Source organism: Lathamus discolor, chromosome 5, assembly GCF_037157495.1.
Source record: "Lathamus discolor isolate bLatDis1 chromosome 5, bLatDis1.hap1, whole genome shotgun sequence".
Classification (NCBI taxonomy): Eukaryota; Metazoa; Chordata; class Aves; order Psittaciformes; family Psittacidae; genus Lathamus; species Lathamus discolor.
Genome location: NC_088888.1, coordinates 45,855,291 through 45,882,018, shown reverse-complemented (window position 1 = coordinate 45,882,018; position 26,728 = coordinate 45,855,291). Strand labels below are relative to the sequence as shown.

The window sequence follows — 26,728 nt, the reverse complement described above, 5'->3', positions numbered from 1 at the left end:
TTAGGATGCATACACTTGCACGTCTTCTCACATGGAAATTTGGTAAACTTTTCTTTATTTGTATGTTTCTGATTTCACAATAAGCAGTGAGAATCAAGACAGACGGCTAACCACTATAAAATGAAAAAATAAAAATACTCCAAAAGTCCCTCATACAAACGCAGTAAACCCTACAAGCCCCCACCTGACCCATTTCCTCTGAGAAACTCTGAATGATCTACAGTGGGACACGTTTGGGAAAGAAAAAAAAGAACAGCTCAAAGAAAGAAGAGCTTCAGAGTTTAAATGGGCTTTACAAAACCGGACCAAGTCAAATTCAGGAGGAAAATCTGTGTACACCCCACTCCCCGAGTCTCCTGTTCGGACATCTTCCCTATAAGCTACAGTTGATTAGTGCTTTCTGCAGCCATGCCTGCCCATGCTGTGGAGACCATGGCAGCCCACAGACCAGCCAGCCAGTTTTTTCTGGAGTACGCAGGTAATTGTCCTGCTCGTGATTCCAAGCAAGAAACAAAATCGCATGTCTGTGTCTTACAAACTCTTACAGTTTACACGTGGCTTTTTTAGAAGAAGAAAGAATGAATTCCATCTCCAGGTGTTTTCATATTTTCTACATGCATTTTAAATTGCCCACCTGGTGGCAAACAGTCTCAGGCATACAGAACCTACCTCCACAAAAACACACTCTGTTTTGCAAAATTAAGAACCATATTATGTTATTTTTAGTAATCAAAGTTCCCAGTTTCCAAAGGCATAACAATGTGCTACAGGTTTAATAAACTGACCGCATTGTTGGAACATGAGATTCAATCGACAAAGAAAAGCAAATACTCCAGAGTAATCCAGAAGGAAAGTGATTTCACGCTCATGTCACTCAATACTTCAAAGACCAAGTTAATTTTCAGATCTTTGGGGTTATTTTGACTGTTTGAAGGTATTCTGCCATGTCTGAGGGAGACAGCAAGCCGCACATGGCCACAATTCTTCAGACAATGTGCTTTGTCTGTGGAAGTACAGCCCATGCTATCTATATACTTGTACACTTGTAAAATTTCTGTTCCACATATTCAGTTATACACAGATTCAGGCCAAGACACTCAGATCACATCCTTTTAACCTAGAAGGTTATTCTGTTTGTGGGAATTCTTACAAACAACCACACCAGTTCATTCCAGCCATCCTAATTCTTTATCTGAGCTCTATCTCCACTAGCCATTTCGAGGCACCAAAAACCAGATCCAGTTTTCCAGTATCACTTTATTTTACTCAGCCAAATATCATATTAAAGCTTTTAAACTGCAGGCTTGCACAAGGAACTTGCACTCAACTGATTATCTGCCATGACCTCCAAAGCTGCCTCTGTCACTGCTTTTCCAGAAGAAAGCAATATCCCGTAAGTGAGACATGCATTTTAGTTCCTAGAACACAGTGGATTTACTCAAAGTACTGTATATTAGTGTGGTCTTATCTTCACTTAAATTGGCAAGCATGAAAATCCAGGATGAATAATATATTTTAATCTTGTGTTGCATTAATATTTTTTTTTTGTTATTATTTTTAGGAAAGGTTTAGTCTCACTGACTGGTAACTATTTTGTCCTGTCTTATTATTAGCTCTAGTTTTCGCACTACACTTGGCAAGTCTTTTTGCTAACCAAAAAAACCTATTCAAATGTCCACACACACTTATTTAAGCAATTATGTACTTAAACAAGTATTTATTCAGTTCTGAAATTTAACATGCTTATTACATTGGAGAAATGGTAAACAGAACATTTTATTCTTACCAGATCATTTTTTCAATTCATAATTAGTGCTCATTTATAGTTGAAGGAATTTGACTCCTTTTAAAATGGGTCTTCATTAGCTAAAGAAACCACTTTAAAAAAAAAAAACCAAACTTGATTCACATTCAAAGCATTCATATTAAACAAAACAAGAAATAGCTTCAAGAAGTCAAGTTTCTAGTTCTAAGTTCTGACAGATGCTGGAGACAGAAACAGCAGGAGAGAATTAAATTCTTCCTCACTTATTCATTTAGTAAAAAAAAAAAAACCAACCCAAAAACTAAAAAACCTTTAAGCCATTTCCAAGCATCATCTACAGAAAAAAAAAATAACCTCCCAACTGATTTAGCTTATGACCCTTTCCACCTTTGTGTTGCTATCCCTCTGAAAGTAACAGACACATACGTATATGTATATGATAGTGACAGATTTTCTGTTGTTGCTTATTTGAACTCAATTTTTTTCCTGCATGCAACATAATTAAAATCAAGCTATGGTACTTTTGTGACCAGTTCTTCATCTGCCTTTGAATTCCTCAGTGTCTGATATACTGTTTTTACAGACAAATTGTCACCTGCATTTACACACACGGAGTTTTTAACAGAAATTCAAAGGGCTTCAATACCAGCAGCAGAAGGTGTTCAGTCCCTGCTCCCCCCACTCTCATCACTGTAAGTAACATCTCAAAGGACCGGTCATCCTGATTCTACTTTATTTCCGCAGTATCTAGCAAGTACTAGCTGGTACCCTCATCTCCTGCCCTCTTTGCCAGGACAGTAACTCAGAAATATTTAATATCATTCGCTTTTGAGTACTCAGTGATTCAGAAACACATAATATCGCTCTTGATATAGAGTACCACTTTCCCTCCCCTTCTACCCATTCAATTCTCTCTACATAGGTTATAACCATTTATTTTAACATTCCAATCCTATGAACCTTCCCACTAGATTTCAAGTAATACCAAGTAGATGAAATTTATAATTGTAAATGAGAAAAATTCCAGCTCCTCTTGTTTATTACCCTGGCTGCCAGCTTTAGAGCACAGGCAATTAAAATGGGGGGATGTCCCTCCCATCATGTCTGCGTACCTTGATCACTTTTGCTCATAAAACCATGACTTAGATTTCAATGTGTAGTTATATGTTCCTGTAATCTCACCCTCCACCCCCATTGCCCCAGTTCAGTGCTCTTCCACCCACCCAAGCCGAAGTACCCCACAACAAATTGCTTCTCAGGCTACTAGAGGGAGCCCAGCCAAATAACAGGCTCCCTTCCCAGTGGTACTGTAGTGTCCAAAGGTATGACAAGAAGTCCAGTCAAAGACACTAAACCACAGCAGCCAGCCACGTACTATTACGAGCTTCGTTCAGGATAATGATTATGAACATGGGGTTTTGTTTGGGTTTGGTTGCTTGCAGATTTTTTGTCCTTTTTTTGGCAAGATTTGCATTTGCACACTTATTTTCACATGGTAACCCTTTTTTTCAATTGTTATCAAAACATACCTCCAACCCAAATGACTGCCGCATCAAGATGTATTATATACAATACAGGTACACATTTTTTCCAGAGTCCTACTGTCACCATGTTTACCCCGACTGTCTCACAAGCAGAAGGAAGACCTTTGAGACAGATATCTCAAAATGACTGTAGTTTTCCACTAAGGAACTCCACGAAGGGACAGATCACCGCAGGAAGGGCTGGTAGCCTCTCCTGCTGCCGGTGAAAGCAGCAGTCTATGCAGAACAGGGAGCCTCCTGTGCCTCCAGTTGGAAACTGCAGCTGGAACAGCAAAATTAACATGAATAGCACAACCTTAGGCAAAGTTCACTAAAAATCATGTAAACCAATGGGAGAGCTAATGGCTAGAGGTGGCCTTCCTGAACACAAACAGGATTTCAAAGGGATATGGCAATACAGTTTCTTCACCCAGAAGGGAGAGCAAACAGAAAACCAACAAAGCATCCATAACACCTCTATCCAGAACAAGTTTCAGGCTTCCATTATTTTTCCATGAGCAAATATAGTGTAACTAACAATATTAACATAGCAATAAGGGCAAACATATACCTCAGCTGACATATATTTGCAAGGCTCATTTCACCTGCAGCTAAAAAGAGAAAGTTGCCCCAAGACAGGGAATCTTAAGGAAGAAAAGACAAGAAAAATCCCTCAAGGCAACTGCATACAAATATACTGTTGTATGTTGTTTGCTCCAGTAACTGCTCCACTGACTTCAACCACAGGAAAAATTATGGGACAAGAGTGAATTCGCATCCTTTCAAGGGACCCTATCGCCCAATTCATTCTGCCTTTTTCAGCACAACTGGGATTTTCACAGCATCTCATTCCGGTGTCTGAGTATCTCAATTTCCAAACAAGATGTTAACAACATAGATAAAGAACTCCAGCAAGTGCACAAAAACAAGACTATACTTCTCTCAACCCCTGTTCAAATATCAGCTACAATCTATCGCCAAGCATACAAAAAATAACAAAGAAAGGTATATCTTTAAGGAAAATATTAAGTCTAGTATTATTATTTCATCCTCCAGGTGAGCCATTCACAGTATCTGTTTTCAATTGTAATTTGACATACTCTACCACGTGCATTACTAGATGAACAGTACTATTAAAGCAACACAAGAAAGCAAATATTGCTTTGCAAAACCAAAGACAGCGTAGCAATAAAAATGCACAAATTTATGTTAGATTCTCTGTAAAAATATCTCCAGGCTAATTACAAACTGTAATAGCATCCTCAATATTTCCAACTGCTAACGTCTTCTGGTGGGGGGTGAGGAAAAAAAAAGAAAAAGAAAAGAAGCCATGATTCAAAATGGAAGTTCAGTAATAATTTACAGCCCAGTATGTAATTGGCAGAACGACTGGCAAAGTTCTTAGCACATCAACTCAGATGCATGTAAGCAAGGCATTCCTTCCCTGCAGTAGGCGGCCCCATGTCAAGCAGGTATGTGCTAGAACTTGTCCTGTGCTACCTGTTCAAAGGGAACTGCGCAAGAGTATTTCAAGCTCTGACAGATACCACTTTGTGAAAAAACATCCATGGGAGTATTACAAAAAAAGACAGCACTTGATGTTTCAGCAACCCCTGTGTCAAGAAAGGTGCTCTCCTGCATTTTTATTGACATGCAGGAAGTGGATGATCATTCCTTGTAAAATCAGTGCTAACTGATACTGCTTCTCTGCTAGTCCCAGGCTCCTTTCTATGCCTTTTACTAAACTCTGTTATTTAAGACTTCGCATCCCCCTCTTTTCGGAGATGCTACTGAAAATGCCAAATAAGCTGTGAAATTCTGCATCTTGGAGACAGTAAAAAACACAATATAATGAAAACCCCTATCATTTGCAGCATTCCATTACTACAGGATTAACATGTACCAAAGCATGTTGCGCTTCCTTTCAGCAAATATTTACAAAAAATTATGAGGAAACTTAAAATTTATTACCTGAAAGGATTCAGGAAACAGTCACTCCTGCCTATGGTTGGAAGTGGAATACATAAAATGGGTCCACGCATCAAAAATACTTTTCAAGTAAAAACATGTTTTCTGCACTAAGCAGAACGCTACATGTAGTGCGCATCTTTCCACATTCTTATAAACAACAGCCTTACAACCAGGTTTCATAACAATAATTAATTTTATCCTCTGGGCTAAAAACTGCTTTATTCCCCACAAAAAAAAAAAAAAGAAAAAAAGTGGGGGGAGGGGCAAAAATAAAAAATATAAAAAAATAAAAAAAGCTTTACAGAAAGTAGAAGTCTCAAAGTGCCTGCAAGCAGGTCTAGAGCAACTACAGTAAAAGTGCAGCAACTGACACGTACACATGGTTCTGATATTTAGTCAGGTTTTTATTCTGCTATAAAGGATCTTAATGCACACACCAAGAATAGGAATGTATTTTTAGTCAGTTCTACATGTTGAAGACAAAAATGGGATGACAGAACAGGAGAGAGAAAGAAGAAAAAAAAGCCTACACTGAATGCATGCGAAGTATATCTGATCTTTTCCTGCATATTCTTCAATTGCTTTTTGTGGCAATGCTCTCTTGTAACCCCTATGTTACAGGCCTAAAGCAATATTAGGAAACATTATTTTTCTTGTAATGTGTAAAATCAAAAAGAAAGGCCAAGTACCTATACGGTCTTGGCATTTACTGAATCTATGCTTCACTACTTGCTGCAAGACTGCAAATTTACTCAGGTCATAAAACAATCTCAATTTGAGAAGGATATATGGAATTTCCCACAGCATAACCTCAGAGGACTGAAAACCCACCTGCCCGCTCTCCAACATCAGGTACGATTTTTTCCTTGGTGAACACAAGGCCTCAAGTATCATCTTCTGCAGAACTTAAGGTTCATTTTAGAAGTAACAGTCTCCTTCCTTGAACAGCCCTCCAAACGTAAAAGGGCCATAAATCTATTAAGTACACACTTCCCAAACCTGCAGGGGGATATCTAGCTGCTGATTTTCTTCAGTTTTGCCAACCAGCAATAAAATGAAACCAATGAAAAACACAAATGACTCAATTTACATCCATCCTTTTAAATACTCTCCAGTATGGTGGAAGAGCTAACACACACGCCAATTTTCAGTCCTGCCAGATGGGAAAGTTAGGATGGACAGCAGAGGTGAGCAGCGGAGTTATTCAAAAAGGGGGCAGGAGGCGCAAAAAGTAGAGGTCCTTGCTGAGCAGCTCTGCTTGCTTCCTCTGTGCACAGGCTCAATCTGCTCTTGGTATAGACTCTTGTGTATTTGTTTTTACTGAGCACCACTTGCACAGCACAAAACAGTTTGGAGAAAGAGAGAATCCTGTGAAAAGAAAAAGGCAGTTTTGCTAACCTGTCCTGCAAAACACTGGCTGTTAAACACATGGATGTACATAGACTCAAGATAAGGAATGATACTTCTGTAATTAAAATGACATCTTCCCTAAGTAGCTATATAAACCTTGCTTATTTTGATTGGACTCTTGTCTCAAAAGGCAAGTTATATTACAGTTTGCCAAGAAATATGCAGAAATCTCTTCATCACTCTTCTGTGAAACAAACCAACAGCAAGTGTAATTTGTGCCTTTGATATATATACCAAAGCCAAATTCACTTACTGTCTGAAATGTGTATTTGAATTCAGAGTATACTTAGATTCAAACATACTTTTTAATATTGTGCATTTATGCCCTTTATGTGCCTTCTTCTTAACACAGAAATGTGAAAGAAACAACATTCATAAAAGGATGGAGCATTGAGAGAAATAAAACAGACACTGATTTTCTCCTTGCTCCTCTTCCCCACCCCCAAAACACATTATAAGATTCAGAGATCAAATACTTATCAGCAAGGATGCAAGCATTTAACACATTTGTTCTATTTTAGGCAAAGCAATGAATAAACGCAAGTACCAGAGCAGCGCCCAAAAATGGGGTCATGCAAGGTAGAAAGAGAATAAAAGCCTACAATAATAAAATAAGCTATATCTTTCAGTTACTCCTTAAGTTTTTAAATCTTTCTTTCATCAGTCTTGAAAAATAACAAAACACTAAAAGCTTAAAGTATTTACACTAGGATCTTTATATGTGCCCGGTTAGTATAGTTGTAAGGATCTATATATATATATATATATATACACACATATATATATACACACATATATATACATATAAAAACAAACTAGAGTTTTCAACAAAATTAACTGCAGAGACTGTTAATAGTCTGAAACATAAAAATCTTAAAAATTTATATATACATATGTATTTTTAATAACTCATCTACTCCCACAAAGGTCCTAATGCTTCAGGTCATAAAACATACAAACCTGAAGCAGGATGCCGCAAAAGCTTTGTTTAAACTGCATGGGACACATGTCATTTAAGACTAACTACATTAAAAAGGTGTGGAAAATGCTTTTGACTTTTTGCAGTACTTACTGTGCTACTGTAGAACTAATTTTTGCTAAATCTAGACTAAATCTAACAATTCTTGGTTAAAAAAAAAAAAAAAAGAAAAGAAAAGCTGCTGGTAGCAATAGGAGTCCTATCCCGAGACACTGATATCAGATATTTCTTGAAAGGTCTATTGTTCCAAGAAGAAAGCTACCTGTCCCAAGGTCACCAAAGCGAAGGGTATTGACCTGTCTCGTTCTGAAGTTCTCTTCAATTGACTTCGAAAAGCTGATTCTGCCTACGCTGCTGGCAACTAAATACATGTCACCCACCCCAACAACATGGCCTCCAGGTGAAATCTAGCTCCACTGAAGTCACAGCAAATTTCCCAGTGATTTCCGACAGGTTTCACTTTCTTATCTTCAGCCCTATTTTCAGCTATGGGAAACACACTCCCTAGTTTTAAAAAAGCAAACTCCATTCCCTCCTTGTTTGCTCTAAGTAAATTCAAATCTATGGACAATTGATAGTATCTTCTGAGAAACTTTTCCCAAGACTTAAAAAAATTGATTTAAAAAAATGCTGAGTTGCCCCTGGGGAGCATTACAGAAAGTACGATTACGAAAATCTTACCGTGCGTGCACATGATGGGTCTGGATGTCATTTCAGCAGTTTCAAGTGTCAATTATTCTTTGATGAATATTATTAACAGAAAACTACTATGACTATAATATTAGGAGTAACAGTTAATTATTCCTTACCTACACTTTAAAACCCTCCTGGTACAGTCATTATATGGCAGCTGCTGAATAGAGTAATACAGTAGTCTTTTCTTAGAGCAAGATGCTTATTTTACTTCAAATGTAAATAAACTCATGTCTCCTGCTGCCATGTAAAATGAGCTGTTCATAAGTAAATGATTTTGTATCTTCCTAGCAAAGCAGCAAACGGCCCTCTGTTCTCCACTTCTGATCACCAAAATCTATTTCCTGCCTAAACTCCAGTGTAGAATGACAGCTAATAGTGCTAGCAAACCAAGTTCTTAACAACAAAATAACTGCTGCTTCCTTAACAGCAACCTTTTTCAGAACACGAACATACAGGGCTTGCATGTTTTCCTCTCTCATGCCCCCACTTCTAAGCAGAATAACAAATGTGATTACAGCTATTAAATATTCTAACTGAAGTACAATCATTTACCAGTATCAAAATACATTTTATTCAGCATAGTACGTTGATGATTCTTACACAGTTTCTACACAAATCTAGACTGCCATTTGCTCCAGGATGGATGTAAAAATTAGCATTTACTGAATGTCAGTACATAGTAATTCAACAGATACAAATGTCTCATTTCCAAGCTTTCTCTCACCAGCTGAAGGATCAGTTCTTCTTTTTTCAACCTACATTTTTTCCACAGTTTCAAAGAAATAATATAAGCTACTGAAATGCTTCTGTTTTCCATAATAATGCAATTCTGCTACTTCAGGGATTTTCTTCAGTAAACAATCTCAGATGACCAGCATTAAGATGAAGAGCTAAACTACCATAAAGACCTCAAACTTATGTCAAATTTGATTCCGTCATTATCTGTAATCTCTGCACACCTCCCTCTATAGAGTGAATTACACTCAATAGAAGGGATAATTCTAAAGGAGACAATACAACATAAAGCCTTATCCTGGCATGAACTAAAGTAGCAGCCTTTTTTTCAATTTAGTCAATGAGGCTTAGTATAGCCAAAGAAAGAACCATGCTAAACATTTTCCTACAGTCTGCACATGAACATTATTTAGCATTTTCCCAAATCTGAAATTTAAAAATCCCGTTTCTTTACATGACAAAGAGCAGCAACTTTTCTTTGCAATTATTAACACTTGACCATCAAAAGATCCATTCTTAAAGATGACCTTACAAGGAAGACAAACAGCTGTGACTTCTCATCCCTTTTCTATTTCATAAAAGGCAGGATTCAAACTTCACACTCCCCAGGAAGTTCTTCTACTTATTCGATTGATTCCTCCCCTCCCCCATAAGTTTATAGCAATCCAACAGGATAGCAGATATGACATTCAAATAATATTTTACTGAGGAATTATTTTAATTCCAAGTATTTACATTGTTTTAATAGAAAAAGTAGTTAGGAAAATACTCATCTTTAAGAGTTTCAACCTTTCTGCTTTCCAGGAATTATGTGCTAGAGAAAGCTCCAAATAAATGTCATGCAGAAAAATGCAAAACAAAACAAAAGCCCCAAAATAAAACACACATATACACACCAAAAAATAAACAACAACAACAAAGAAAAAAGAAACAACAAAAAAACCCCAACCAACCAACCCCAAAAAAACCAACAACCAACCAAACCCCGCCAAAACGACACTAACCCAAACCCAAAATAAAAACACCACCTCCCCCCCCCCCCAAAAAAAAAAAAAAGTTAAACAAAAAAAACCTCTGGAAAAACACACTTCTGATGCATGTGCTGATCCTTCTTATGCGTGTGTACGAAAGGAGTCTATTCATCTTTAAGAAAAAGCAACACATCTCAATACTTTGTCCTCCACTGGTTATTTTTGCAACTCAATCATATTGATTGATTCTCTGTTCTTACAAAATAAATAGGCTAAGAAATGAAAACGATGTTTATTTTCTGTGTCTGCTCCCCTAACCAATACTAACATCAACCATGCTAAAAGCTGCTTAGGAGCACAAAAATCTGCAAATATACCACTTGACGAGGATTCACTGTATGCACCACATTTTAAGTTAATGGTTCAAAGCAAAATATGACAGTAAGCCTCACTTTCTTGGCATACATCAATCTTCTAGAATTAAAATGATTTCAGAAAGTGACACACACACATAACCAGCCAACCAACCAGTAGTAAACACACATTTGTGTTTGCTCGCTTTAAAACTCTACCTGCCAAACCAACAGCCAATTGATTTCCTTGGCCTAAATTCAATGTTTCCAATCCGGGACATTACCCAACACGAGCACTGTACACCCTTTCCTAAATGAGGTAATCATATTGATGCTGCTATAGTTCTGGTTGACTTGCAGTTTCCATTACAAAAAAAAAAAAAAAAAATCCTTGCTGAACATTCCCAGAGGTTTTACAACTTTAACAAAAAGTTACTCCAAGTTGAAACCTGCCATACAAGACAAAAAAAGCAGCATATTTTCCTTAATCCTTGAAATAATCTGTACATTAAAAAAAAAGGGGGGGAGGGGGAGAAGGAGATAGGGTAAAAGAGTGTTTCTCTGAATATTTACAGTTCCACTCTTACAATTATGAGGACACTGAGTACACTTATTTTTGAATTCCACAGAACAAGAATATATATATAAAATGTTAAAGGGACAAGTGATTAGCAGCCCTTCATCTTATGGTATTTCTATGGCAAAAAAAAAAAAAGAGAAAGAACAGAGAGGCTCAAGTCTCGTAACTGACTTACTGCAAGCAGGCTCAAGGCACTAAGACAACTGCATGATCAGTACTGAAACAATCCATTTTGAACAGCTATTAGGAATGGCTATTGTACGTATCCACACAACTATCTTTCATAAAGAATTTACTATGCATTATAGCAACACAATTCTATTTACACAATAAGTTGTTGTTCCAGTCCATCAAGTACACAAGGAATTTTAATGAATGCTAAAAAAATCAATTAGGCAATGATCATCTGATTAAACAGGCACATCACAGCATTCAATTCTTTCAAACACATTCATAAATCCAAGCCTTCAGACTTTACTGAAAACTTTCAAAACCTGTATGTGGGTATTTCAAGGAGCTGATTTTTAAGCTTAATGAAATTCAGCACAAAATGAACTATTACAAGCTATTAACATGAAAAAGCAACACCATTAGACAAAAGCAGAAAAAAAGCTCAAAACAAAACACTTTTAATTGGTACTCTGAGATATTTCTAGTTTTAGAGAAATGTTTTTACAAAGCAGCAGGTTTTCCTATTGCATACAGCACTAAAGCACAGAAACACTTTGGCAGGGCAACTGAACTGAAGCCAGAAACTGAATATGGCACCATCACTTGCTTGACTGAGGCCTGAAGCCGGGGGGTGGATGGGAAAGGGAAAAGTTAAGTGAAAAGGTAATTATTGTTTTTATAATCACTTCTTATTACTCACACTATAGTGAAATGTACTGCAAAATCAAGCCTGAAGACTGCAGGTGCTAAGTATTCCTGCTTATTAGGATTTTCAATTTTGACATCACCTCTTCGTAATTCCAAGAAGCATCTAAGAGATTAGAAGCCAAAAATCAAACTCCAAAGTGTGTTTTTCTGCTGTTTTTACATACACACTGCAATCTCTGTGAAGTCCTGGGTTAAGGAGTGTTAATAATCCTAAAATTATATTCATCCCATGCAAACCAGGAGACAGAGTACTTGAGATGATGAGATAGCAGTATTAAGTTTTACATGCAAGACCAGCATTTAAAAACCTTGGGATGCAACCACTGGCCTTGTTGCAACCTGTGTTTCAATCATGCTGAAAACTGACAACACAGGCACAGGTCATCTTGCTCCCAGCTTTCCCTACGTCCTTCCCCTCCCACTGAAAGATGACAGGGAAGAGACAAAACCTCAAAAGTTTCCAAACAACATAATTTCTTTTTGAGTAATTCATTCACCATACATATTTATGCCTACTGACAAAAGAGATTAACTGCTATGTCTGCAATCCTATAAATTAAGTATATAACTCTTTTACTAACACCTTTCTTTCTTACATTTCCCCTTTTACACAGGTAATAATGCGTATTACGCAGAATAATGTGATTTTTAATCTCCTAACCCATTAAGACAGTTTTACCTAGATCAGCCCAAATGCTTTATATATTTATTTGACACACTGAGTTCTCTGGGCATGCCCTTAAAATCTGACAAAATGCTGCTACATTATTCAAATTGCTTAACATTTTGTCACAACAAGCTATCACCCATCTTCACATGATAAATCTGAATCTCTGTTGTCAAGTGTTGGAGAAGAACAAGAAAAACTCAGGTTACCATTAGCTTCCTCACAGTTTTACCTCTTTCCGACATGCCTACATATATATTTCAACTCCTTTATCTCTAATTGTATTACTGAGTAATGCAAAAAGATGACATTTCAAATTCTGCCCCTTATATAAGGCTTAGTGTTTTGTTCTAGGGGTCGTCACGGGTAACTCTTGAGAGATCAGTTTCAAGCTCAAATGCTTAGGAGATCTGGTTTCTTTCTTCACAGCATCCTCTGCAGCCATGTCACAGAATATATCCCATACTTTCCATTCTCTCTTCAATATCCTGAGATTTCTACAAAGAATGTTACGAAAATTTGGGGGTTTATTTGCACCTTATCTTTGGCATGAAGCATCAAGTTACCAGGTGATGCTTGACACCTGTGCTGCAGATATGCAGAATGACTGCAACTGCTAACACTTTTTCAGCCTCTTTAATCTTTCACTGCTTATGCCACAGGCTTCCTTCCCAGGAGTGAGTCCTTTCACCCCTGGGCAGCAGGCTGGAATACACTGTTCTCTGCTGCAATATGACACAGACCAACTACCTAGATCTAGGCAATTATCTTCATTTCTACCATTTCCATTAATTTTAGCTGGATATTTCGGGTGTTGTTTTCATCTTTATTTCTTCATTTGCAGCATCCTACATCAGAGCCTGCAAGTTAAATTGTCAAGTCCCATAGCTCTAACCTCAAGCCACAACACTCGCTGACAAAGAGCCAGACTTAACATTTCAAGGTCTTCTTCAAATATCTTCACAGTCTAACAAAAAGTCTGCTCGTTTCATCCACGGAAACAACTGACACCCTCGGCTATCTTTGGGCAACAGCAGACTAGAACTTAAAATAAGAACAACCCCTCCCATTGATGTTTCCCACCCTTCCTACAGTGTGGCACTTCCACCCTCATAATCCATCTACCCAGCGCAGTCTCCGCACAATAGTTAAATCTGAGCGCTGTTATGTGTTTAAAGCCCAGTACTTTTTAAACCATCGACTTCTCAGAAGTGCCGTGTGCTTTTGAAAGATTCAATGCGACACTGTAAAGGACTCCAATTTCCAGAAAGTGCTGAGATTCATCTTCTGAAACTTCTGGCCATCTTATTTATTTTATATACATTATATCTAGAAGTAGGTTCACGCTACACTGCCAATTTTAACAAGCGTAGCTAGGCTCTCCCTATTTAATATTCATGTCACAGGAGTAAAAACCCAGCCAGGAATCAAACTGTGGCATCCTGTGCCAAAGACAACTTACCACTCAGCTGGTAAGTTGGCAATTCAATTTACAAACCTGCATTCCTGCATTTTAATCCTTTGTAGAAAGGTGGTAATATATGAGCAATATGAAAGGAACTGGATTCAGATCATTAGAGGTTCACAAACCAAACACACGACGCTTTGGAGGCTGTCCAAAACAAAATCATGCCTAGGTGGTGATGTCCGTTCAATAAAAATTCAATGTCATAATTATCCTCTCACTTTTTCCCCAAAGAGCATTAGTGCTCAGAACTGTGCTGCTGCTCAGCCAATTACATTAATGCTGTGAGAAGACGGATAGGGCCGGCAGCCAATCACTGTGCCAGGTCACTGCCTGCTGACGGGTAATTTACAATTATCAAGCAATTAGCAAATGCAGTGAAAATTCAACACCCCTCTCCACACAGCACACAAGAACTCATTTGAAAATTAAAAATACGTTTTAATAACTTCATTTTGGCTACAGCCACATGGTAGAAAAATAAAGCCTCCTTTTTTCAATTTCTCCTCCTTTTGTGACTGACAAAACACTTTGCTGTCTGAATGCAGCAACCAAATATATTGACATTTCTAAACCAAACAACCTCTCCCTCGTAAGTATCTATTTAACAACAGAAAAGAATAAAAATGAAGACTGTTGGTACTATTCACTCAACTACTGTATTAGATACTGTTATTTAATTAACCGCTTGATTAATATCCTGCCCTGGTAGATGGGTGATAACAAGAATTAGCCAGACACCTATCTGCCAGGGAATGCAAGATTTTCTTATCTTCTCTATATTTAACATTAAATGACATTAAAAAAGCTACTTGCAACTAGTCAGTTGCATGAAATGAATGTCCTTTCCCATTAATGAGCAAGTTATTACTCTGCTGTGCTCACAAAAAAGTAGAGAGCTCCCATTGCCTACACTCACATTCCTAATTTTAAAAACAAAATTAGTGAAACATATAAATTCTTGATAATCTGGGTTTATTCACACCCACACCCCCTCTCCCCCAGAAAAGTACTGTATCATTCTTAGTATATGGTATGAACATAGGAATTGACCTTCTTTACAAAGGCAGGAAAAAGGCAGAAAAGGTCACCATCAACAGTGAAATCCAAGCAGATAAAAGGAAACTCTTACATTTCTTTGTCCTCTGATATAAAATAAATAAATATCCTGACTTTAAAGAGTTGGTAAAGGGGAAAAAGTAGGAAAAGCTACAGGCTCCTTCCGTACGGGGAAAAGAGGAATAAGACACAAAAAAGTCCACCACAACAACAAACGGCTGCTAGAAAGATGCACCACTTTTGTATACACTGGACAACACTAGTCTTGCTGCACTGGTGTCAGCTCTAGCTTTCATCTTGCATTTAAAGGTATCTAAGTCAGAGGGGAAGAGAATTTTAAAAACAAACAAACAAAATATATACAAGACTAAACAATATCAACCAGAAAAAGGAAAATTGACTGCATTTGACATACTCCTCTCTTCAAAAAGCACCAGCAACAAATTAAACTCTTTTCTGACTATGGGGTTTCAGAACACATTCACACTGTCAACATAATAGATTTACTTTCAAAACAGCCTTTCACCCTCCTTCTGTGGGAGAAATACTTATTTCTGGTTTCTTCTCTTTGCACCCCCTCTATTACCATAGCGTCAGAAGGGAAGAGAAGGAGAGGAGGGAAACCAAAGTAACAGAGAAAAATCCTCCACAAACCTGTTGCTGTGGATACTGCATTCCTCCCATGGCTGCCGCGGCCCGGCCCTGCATTCCCACGGGATAGCGTTGGGGGCCAGGAGGGCCGTAGGACTGCCCGGGGTAGGGGCTGCTCTGCTGCGCCTGAGAGTGCGGGTTATTGCCCATGCCGTACAACTGGGGTCTCTTCATGACCATCGGATCCATTGGGCTGCCCTGTTGTTAAACACAAGCCAAGAAACACTTTAAGGTGTGGAAAGAAAAAGGTCAGAACAGTTACACTCACCGCGGGCAGACTCTACATACGTTTTCTCAATGCTCTATACATCAAATATTGACTTGACACACAAACAGGCAAAGTATCCTACTTTGGTTTTTATATTAATTAGGTGAGGTTTTGAATGGAGAGTTTGGGACTTCCACTGCATTTAAGAATAATAATTTTATTTCTTTTTTTTTGCACTCGAACTTACAGTTCTCTTACCTACAAAAAAAAAAGCAGAAAAAACGCACAATAAACTTAAGAAATAATTAAGTATGCTGTTGTAAACCGATTAGCATCACTGACTTTAATGTTTAAACATAAAGAAAACTGCGTGTATCAAAAGAGACACAAGTAGTGGACAACCCATTCAACCTTGAGAAAACATCTGTTTTCTTACCTTGGGGGCAAAAAAAAGAAAAAGGAAAGTGGAAAGAAAAGAAAACTTCCAAGAAGCGCAACGCATACAGAACACTGTATTTCAGCACTTTCATATTGCTATCATGTGCATTAGTAAGTTTCCAGATCAAAAGGCAAGTCATAACCCACATTTCACATGGAAGTTTATTCACCTCCTTAATAGACCTCAGAAAATCCAAACAGCAGCCAGTGATGGAGGGGGAGGGGAGCCAAGGGAGGGAAGTTTTATTTTTAGACTTTTTGGCAGCACTTACCAAGCACTGTAACAGTTTCAGGACAGGTGTCAACCATTGTGCAGTATTACTCTCATGTTTTATTACTGAGGACTAACTGAACCAGAAAAAATATCGTACTTTGTCAAGCGCAGCGCTGTATTGTTAATATGAGATCCAGTTTTTAATTCCCGAGTGCCGGTTATATTCATGGAAGAAAGGGGGGAGGGGAGGAGCTTTTAAAAAACCTATCACAATCTCATCCTCCTGAAAGAGACATATCCCACACCCCCTCCTCCTCCCAATAAAAAGATCTACTAATTCACACAGCCAGCCCGCCCCCCCACCCCCCCTCTGCCAGGAGCAGGATTCCTTCCCATAGCACATTTTGTACATGTTTTCCTACACTGTACTGTGACCAGTCTAACTTTAAAGCCCCCTATGCAACACAGCCTCTACAAGCCCTTTCTGGCTATTAGATTCTGATGCAATAGTTATGACAATGAATTACGCTTCCCCCCTCCCATCTCTGTTTCTTCTCATTATTGCTGTTCATACTAATAACACACTGCAACATTTTTTTTAATTATTTTTTTTTTTTTTACACACAAAGTATATGCTCTCCACAGTAGCTGCTGCTTAACGAACTACTGCATGTTGTTCTTACTCTTTCCTTCCTGCAAGTAAAAAACTCAAACCTTCCCACTTTTTCACTGTCTCTCCACACCCTTACCAACACCAGGAAAGTCACCTCAAGTCAAATAAAATATTCCAAACGTGGACACACTACATGTGAGGAGGTAAAATGATAGCCACGTCCTCCTCACACAATACTTCCATTCACTTCAGAAGAGGACGGCCCTTTTCTGCCACCATAGCAAATTGCACATTCATTTCTAATTTTGGCAAGTATTACACAGCAATTTTCCCTTTATTATTTGGCTGTTCTGTGGCCAGATCAGAAGTTTCTATTTTTCCACCACTAAATGCCCCTGGGTAATTTACTATTTATATTTCATATTTTTCAAAATCAATGGTTCCCCAACCACTCCAGGCCACCTGACCCGTAACAACGCTCTCATTTTTCTTTTCTTGGTTTTTTTCTTTAGGCAATCATGCACTCTCACCACACTTTTAACTAAAAGCAACACAAACACAAGGGTTTAGCAGATGGACTAGAGATTCCTTCTTAGAGGGTCCCAGGGGGCAACTGGAATTTCCTCCTATAGACCAAGATACTTTATCTATGTTTGTTTCTGTGTTTTAATGTTAATTCTCTGCATCGCCTGTCACATTTATCTTCTCAAATATAAATCCTTGTTCAAAGCATTGTCTTTCCTTCACAAGATTCTCATGAAGCCAAACAGTACTGTTCACTGTCATCACCTTCCATTTCAGGGTATTAGTTCTAGGTCTCAACTCCAGTAACACCATTTATCCAAGTTCGATTTTAATTAATTTTGACTGTAGTATTTTCTGTTGCACATCCAGTACTTTAATATAATGATAAACAATGCAGATAGCTACACAGCTAAAAGTTTGACACTTTCCATTATTAAGACTCCTTTCAGGTGCATATAAACTTTGCCAAACTTTAAGCATTTAGGCTGAAAGTTTCCAGGCCATATGTATGCCTGAGGCTGAAATTCTCTGGAAAATTCAGCAGAAACAGTTCAGCTATGTCTTAGAATGAGGTCACAAAAAAATACGTCGTTTATGTTCTTACATAAAACACTTCAAAATACCTCTTGAATACCAGAGGGGCAGGGAATTTTAATTTGCCAGGGTGACATTGGACATTTGTGAAGGCAACATGGGAGCACCCCAATGTCACCAGGCCATGAGGAGCAGGGGAGGAAGAGCGGCACAGTGAGACTTCATGAGAAGAGTTACAAGGTGTACAAGAGGCAGCCTTGAATTTGCCGGACAAAGGAATAGGGACAATGAGTTAAAAAAAGCATCAGAAACAGAAGCGAGGTATGAAGAGTAGAAAGGAAGAGGAGGAAACAAGGTCAGGAGGTGACATGGATACAGGCTAAAGAGTCTCTGTCCTCTGGACTACTGACCTCCAAGCAGTGGAGGGTTTTTATTGTGTGTGTTAGGAGGCTGAGCCTCACTGCCACTTTATCCTCCCTTCCTTTCTCCTCACCAGCCTGCTGTCTCCTGGCTTCCCTGTATTCTCCCCAGGTCAGCTGCTCCTCTTTCCCTCAGGTGACATCCGTCCACTTCAGAGAGGTGGAAGGATAAAGAGCCTGAGACACTGCTGTAACTCAAGTCACCAGGGGCTGTAAGTGATCCACACAACTCTGAAACCAAGGGTTTGGTCACTGGATACAGGCATACCCCAAACTCACTGTGGACACTGCAAGTCAGGCATCAGGATCAAGGACTGGAGATACTGAATATGAGAGGGTGAGACACAGAGCAGTAAATATCTCTACGTAAATTACTGGGACAACTCTGAGAGACCCATGCTAGCTGTCAGTGGTGCCTGTTCCTTCCTCCCTCCAAGGTCCTGGGGAGAGAACAAAACAGTAGAGTCCTCTGATCACCTTTACAGTTGGAGAAGATATCTAGTGAGGAAGTACATCTCATCCCTGCGCTGGCCAGTCCCAATAGAGGGTGTCAACTTACCACCGTTATTCCTTACTCCCTTTAGATTAGATCCCAACCATCTGTGCAGTGCAGCTAAAGGTGAAGACATCTACCAGAGACTCAGTGGCTGTCAACATATTTCTGCAAGAAAACCAAACAGCTAGCTCTTCCCCTGGTTTAACAAATATTACCACTGCAGAAGAGCAGTTAGAATTAAGTTTGCCCTTGCAACATTAAATGAGTCTTCTTCACACATACAACTGTATCAGTCTTTAAATACATAGTTACAGTTTTGTCTGCACAGGCAGGGGATGGGCCTGCTCCAGGGGATCAGGCAAGAGCAATGGAGTGAAGGAGCTGTTGCAGGCCAGAAGACTGAATGTTTCCCTTACCCTATGAGTAGTGAACGCAGCAGAAGATGGTTTTACCATTAAGGTAGCTGTATGACGCTCAGGTGGAGCTGGAGTCTACCCCTGCATCTGCCACAGTTTTTCACTAAAAAGTTTCAAGATTTAAAGCATCCCTCATTTCCTGACTTGAGATAATGGGATTTAAATTGCAGGTTATAGTTATACTGTGTATCTACAACTGCAACTACTGTTGATGAGAGATATGCTTTGAAGGTGTTTCAGAAGCTCTGTATTTCAGAAAATTTAACCTATTTCCACCATGAACAGGCCACTCAAACTTCCTACAGCAACGAATGCCTCAGTTTTCCATCTGTAAAAAAGGAAAAATCTCTTCACTAGAGAGTGATTTTAAAATTTAATATGACAGTCATCAATCCCATTGAAAACTCTTAACGAAAGAACAAGCTTTGTTTTCAGAATGGCACACGGTGAGAAAGACCTGGAGCCATACACAGATGCTCATCAAGTATTGTGTCCCATACAGTGGGGAAAAATTTTATTAGAACTTTTTCCAACTTTAATGCATGTACAGTTTCTAGCTTTAGCATTCTTTTGAACTTCATTTTTGTAACAAGATAACAAGAGTTTCTTTCACCCATAACATTTTGAAAAGTTAGGAGCTGTTAGCTGATAAACACATATTATAATCTCATCTGAAAGTTCCTTTAACATTTATTAACTTCTATATTTTCTTTAACATCAACTCCAACTGTTTTCAAAGACAAGTTTCAGGTGACAGGATGAGCATGGTGAGTATTAGTATTAGCCTCTTCATGTTGTAGGGCTCAACCACCAACCACTCCACATCTGCTCTCTAGCATCTACTGAAAATGACAGCATCGCTGTAACTTTATCACATGCTTCTAAAACCCAGTGGGCAGGTATGACCATGAACGGATGATGTGTGTATGCTCACATCTTCTATGTCTTTACTTAATTTTATTACATGCTGTACTGCAAGGTTTTAATTACTTTTAAAATTTTATTTTAGTGCCACTGCAGTCATCAATATCCATTTGTTTCCTTTTCCCTCCTCCTTTACAGAAGGGTCCAAGTTTTCTCTAGTGCTATTTTACTCCCAATATACACATTACCCTTTACCAATTTAGCTAGTGTTTGCTCATGCTATTTTTTACTGCCATATTCTGCCAGGCAAGCCTGAATGAATTCTGCCTCTTACTTCTGATTCTACACCTCCTCTTCAACTTGCCACATTTCATTTAAACTTTGCATAGATCTGCAGTTCCTCAAAATACCTCAGTCTTGTTCCTTGCTTCAGTCCACAGTAATATTATAATTTATAACCCCTTTATTATAGTGCCTATCTTGTGTCAGTATCTGATTCATTTGCACATGTACTATCAGGCTTTGTAAGAACAGAGCATTTCTTAAGAGTTCTTGCTTATTATGTGCCTTGTGAGCACATTAAAACAACCAATGGAAGGTTTGCTAATGATTTCAATAGGGCCAAGGTTTCAATCCTGGTCTTTAGACAGACAGCCTAACCATAAAGGCAGGACACAGAAAAGCCTACACTGCCCACAGATAGTAACCGAGAACCTCTTTCTGTTTCCTGCACTTTCTTTCAATGTCTTGTGTAAAAGACTACTTAAATTTCAGTATTCCTGCCACAAGCAGAAGTGGAAAAATTAATATTCTACACTCACTTGTAAACTCAGTATCACCACCACTTCTGCTCTCCTCCTAGTCAAAACAAATAAATCACCTCAGCCTGAAGTACCTGACATTCAATTTTACATTTTCTAAAGTGAGAGGGGAAAAAAAAAACCAACCCACCAAAACACTACTGTTTTCTCTCATCATTTAACCAGTGTTTCCCCAGGTGCCTTGTCTCTGCTTGGATCTGAGACAGCATGCCTACTGCAATAGCTTGAGCAGCAGTCTGACCAAGTTGTATCAGTTCTTCCTTTTAGGACATTACTAATGTTACATATGCATTATATATATACTATTAAGTTATTAATGAACGCTTCACTTCTAACACCAAAATCTTTATCTGAAAGACATTTATGAATACGAACACCACCAGTCACAGTCCCAAAATATAATATCCATTTTAAGATGCCGCAAAGAACCCCACCACTGAAATCTTGAGGCAGGGAGGAGTGGGAAACACTTTCAGAAGTTCACAGTGGGATTCAGATGTGATGGGAGAGCTCCTACACAAGGCAGACAGAGCAATTCACTACGAGAAGAGTATTCACATGAGATGCAACTACTCTTCAAGTGAAAGTGTGCTTTTTTGTTTGTTTAAACAAAAAAGATTGAAAGCAGCACTGGTTTGGCTGACAACAGCAAATGCTGCAATTTAACCGGACTATAAGCCACAGCACATCCCAACAACTAATGCTACATCATTTGCGCCTGTAACAAAACAACATGAACTCAACACTCTCAAGTAGGCTTGCCCTCAAACTCCTAGAGCTACTGAATACAATAACTCTTTGTTTATTCATTGATCTGCAGCCAAAGCTTCTGTCTCTGTACTAAAAAAAAAAAAAAAAAAAAAGCCTGTTCATTAACACCAAAGCCTTGAAACCTCATAATAAAGACAGCTGACAATCCATTACCGACATTCCAAGAAAGATGGGCATGGAGCTCTCAGCTCTAGGTCAGGCACCAAGTTACAAATTTATCTCTAGAGATAATCACAAGTATTCACTACAATACAATGACACAGCTGGCATGAGGACGAAACTGGGGAAAAGATAATCCATTGCTAGATAATGCCATCATTTGTATGAACATGTACAAGGACTCCTCAGCCAACGTTTTTAAACGACAAAAGCACGAGTTTCAAAACACAACACTTGTTACATGTGTTTTAAATATTTATTTAAAGATGCAAACAACTATTAAAAAGGTATTAATGTACAGCATTAAATTCTGACTTACATTAATATTAAAATCTGAGAGGTGACTGGCAAACATGCTTCCACTTTTTTTTTCTAAACAGGAAGTCTACTGTCTGTACCTTACTAAGATTAAAATTATAAAAAGTCAGTTGCACAAACACAACAAGGAATAAGCGAAAACAAAGAACCAAGTTCAACATAAGCCTATGATGAAGGCCAGTAAATGAAGAAGCATATACTGGCAGAGATTTAACAATAACAGTCATTTTTCTTGTCTTAAAGGCTCTGCATACTGTCTGATTTCAACTGCAAGGAAACATCAGAAAGACAAAGTCCCACTCAAAACAAAGTAAGTAATTAAGAAGCGCAAAGAGAGAAAACCAAAGCTATGCCCCACCAAAAAAATCCAAAAATCAACTACTGCTCCAATAGAACATTTACAAATAATTATACATGCAAGTGTCTCTGCAGGGCGGGGGAGAAGGATGGATGTACGTATGCCTGTCTTCCAGTTTTCTTCTGGGTCCTCTTTAACACAGCCTGAAAAAACTGGAAGGTCAGTGAGTCAGCCATTCTCTAGTTATTATTTTGTAGACAGATAAACCTAAACAACTACTGAAAGAACAAATAACAAACACATCAAAGAAACCTGTTTTTAATTAAGTATACCAAACTAACCTCTTCAGTTGCCACTAGAAGTGCACTCAATGGTTAAGACAACATCAAAAAGCAAATATACACATCTATCACAGATGATGGCTAAAACAATCCTGTTTCTAATAGGTTCACACCACTATACAGCTCAGAACTGCTGCCCTGCAAGTTGTTTTTGTCACTACCAATTACTGATGTACAGGTAACATCCTGATAGTTCTAAAGTCAACAGAAGGTGTAACACACCTGAACACTCAGCCTTCTTCTATAACCCACTTTACCAATTCCAAATTTCTTCAAGGAGTACTCAAGAATTATATTCCTGTCTTTATATTTGTTTTCTCCAACTTGGATACTCCACACAGAGGAGACCATCTTTCTTAAGCATGCACAAGCTCTACTCTCCTAGCGAAAGCACTCCCCTGCAAGTTAGCTGTAATTTCTAATGCAGCAGAATTTAGGGGTTCTTAAAGATGTCTTCTAGCAAGCCTATCTGCACCCACAGAACTTGTCACTGATTCTAGTGCTTTCCCCTCTTTCTGCCAGATCATGACCATGCTTTAGCTACTTCCACCCACAGTCCAACACCTGAACCTAAAACCTGCCCGAGTAGAGTAGTTTTGCACCAGTACAACAGCTTTGGCACCGGAACACCTGAGACATGGGCACAGTGCTCAGCCTACCATTTCTGCTACTAGTAACCTGTGGCAGGAGACCAAGGCAGATAGTGGGGGAAAATAGTATCTCAAAGCACTCAGGCTAGATTCACCAGAGGGTGTCTCATAGCCCTAAGGCCTTCTCAGACGCCAACACTGTGGTGCAACAAGAGAAAACTCATTCATAAACCCAGAAAACTGTAAGTTAAAGAAAGAAAAGCCCCACCCAGAATACCAGTTACTTTTATTTTGTCTGGCAATGAGGTTCTCAGCTTCCTAGACAAGTAAACACCTTCACTCCCTGTGCACGGCTGCCATCTGCAACTCAAAAAAACCCACCTCCCTCACCTACTTTGTACAGCTCTTACACAAACACGGGGTTAGACGGACAGAAAAGGATGTACTAAAAATAGTGTCTGTCAGGCAAGGAGCAGAGAGCAGCCTCAGATGGAAAGAGGGGCGCTCTGCAGGAAGGCTCCTGCAGAGAAGTACTGGAGTAGGAGGGGAAAAATGCAGAAAGTCCTGAAAACTAGTAAGGGACAGAAGGGAGGTGGGGAGAATATAAATGAAAGATATCCTACATCCACTTTAAATTTTAAAGAAAAATCTTCCTAAACCTAATAAATATTCAAGTAGATCTGAACACATTTTCTCAGTTACTTGGCTTTATTAGCAAAAATAAAAGTTAGATGTATTTAATTACTGGAAAGAGCACGAGCTGAGAAAGTGGCATTATGGACACCTAGGAGAACAGTGTAGCCACAAAAAGGTATAACCAATCGCATCTAGGTCACAAGCCAAAAGCACATACAGTTAGCTCCAGATTTTTTCCACTCCAAGTGTTATATATAGTTCTATACTAACACACACACACACACACACACACACAAAGGTATGCTGGTCATATATCCTCAGCATTTATGGCAAATTATTAATCAAGTCCCACCTGAAACAATTTGTTAAATTGATTTTAATCACTGGGCCTCTCATGTGAAGCTTTGTATAATCAGCATTTCATTTACAAAATTAATTGCCTGATTGATTCTCAAGAGGCAGTAGCTGTCATTACACTGCTGTCATAACTTTTGAGTAGGGGTGTCACAACACTGAATTCTGACAGTATGAAGAGCACTGCTATTTAAAAATTGAGGGCGGGGAGGTAGGGGGGAAACAAACACAGTGATTTCACAGAATTGCTCTTTAGTCCGACAGAATGTTAAAACCATTTCCCAGCCGTTCCAGCCAGCCTCCCCGTTTCCCATTCATTGAATAATGCGCTACTCAGCTATTCAGTCTCTTTTCTTAGAGGCAGGTTCATTTAATTCAATTTTATCATAGTTGTGGTTGCATAAAATGAGTTTGTTGTTGAATATACAAAAGATTTAATCACAGGCTGCTCTTAAGGTTATTTGTAGAGCAGAGTTTGACTTTCAAACACATAGAACTTTTCTTCCCCACATCCACAACCTTCTGGAAAGCTATTTTCAAATTGTTTTTTGCTGTTTATTTTTAAACAGAGCACAGCAAACCGTAACTTTACAGAACTTATCTAGGTGCTCCTTCAGAAAGCTTTTTTCTTTCCCCAGTATTTTAAGCTATGTACAAGCCTCAAAGCCCTGCCAGAACTGGAAGCAGAGCTCCTATACTTGCTGTAGCTTCTTCTATACCCCATCACCACTACATTCTCAGAAAAGACCAGTGCTCCAGCGAGGCAGTACAGGCCAGCAGTTAGGGCACCAAGTCATAAGACAGGACATCTATTCCTGGCTCAGCAGCTGACCTGCTATGCAAACATGAGCACAACACTTCACCTTTCTGTGACTGGGTTTTCACTCTCATAATAACAAGTATTATATGCACTCTTAACAAGGAAAAAGACAAGAAGACTTTGGGGAGACCGATGTCAGTTATGATTAACAAGGAACAGGACTAGAAGTCAGAAATGAGTAGGCTAAGGACAAATAAAAAAAAAACCCTCTGGAAGGTTTTCAAAAGGAGAACGCTGTTACAGCATCACAGGCTGTAACACGGTATTCTGAACGTTCAGAAACCTACCTTCAGATGGAAAAAGGTGTCTGAAATGTTAGAAGGAAAAAAAAAAAAGGGGACAAAAAAATCCCTACCTTAAATTTCTGCTAGAACACTTGGAACAGTATTAATGCCTTTGAGAAAATGACCTATTTCTAAGAAGTCCAAAAATAAGCCCCTCAACTTCTCAAATTCAACCTTATGCACTAGATTTCATCAAGTACTCCCGAATGAAACATATTTAAAATTTCTAGGCCATGCTCTGAGATTACACTATTACAAAAAAAGCAAATGTCAACTCTTAAAAAACTGAGTTATACCCACTGCTGGCATTTGTAATGGACCTCACCAGAATGCAATTCCAGAATAAATCAAGAGTTCAGATGACGCTAGAATCTAGCGGATGCTCTAAGAAACACAGCCCCTTTCCCTTTATAAACCCCAGCTTTTACTCTCATCCCTGACTGCTGCTTATATCCTTTTTGATATCTCAAGGATTTTTTGCATTCTTTTCTGCAAAGCGCCCTGCCACCCTCTTCCAGGAACACAGCATAAGTTCCTTCAGTGAAGGCTAATGCAACTTTGTCTCTTTTTGCAGCTGTTCAAGTTCATGATAAACAAAATCAGGGGAAAAAATGCTAAAAAACAATAAAACCAACCCCACACCACACAAACGAGAACAAACAAAAACCAATCAATCCACTTACAGAATGGATAGAACACAGGCATAAAGAAGCATAAACGAATAACAGAAAGGAAAGGTCCACCACGAGCAACAAAAGTAGTTGTCTTTCATAGCCATACCATGAGATGGCAACTAAGGAAAGTTCAGAAAGTTCTGCCCACACTGAGAAATGGTTGCCAAAGAGTTTTAAGAGTTATGTTCTACTGCCACACCAGGAAGAAAAGCAGCTCAGGAAAAGACGACA

The 26,728-nt window shown here is 38.7% G+C and overlaps 1 protein-coding gene across 6 annotated transcripts in view; it reads right to left on the bottom strand.

Annotated features, from left to right (window-relative positions):
• The window catches only part of ARID1B (AT-rich interaction domain 1B), a 330,916-nt gene that overhangs the window by 281,601 nt on the left and 22,587 nt on the right, over positions 1–26,728 (bottom strand). For all 6 annotated transcript variants that reach the window (XM_065680613.1, XM_065680617.1, XM_065680614.1 and 3 more), the window contains exon 2: positions 15,708–15,902. In XM_065680613.1, the coding sequence (XP_065536685.1) occupies positions 15,708–15,902 (195 nt within the window). The remainder of the gene's footprint in view (positions 1–15,707; positions 15,903–26,728) is intronic.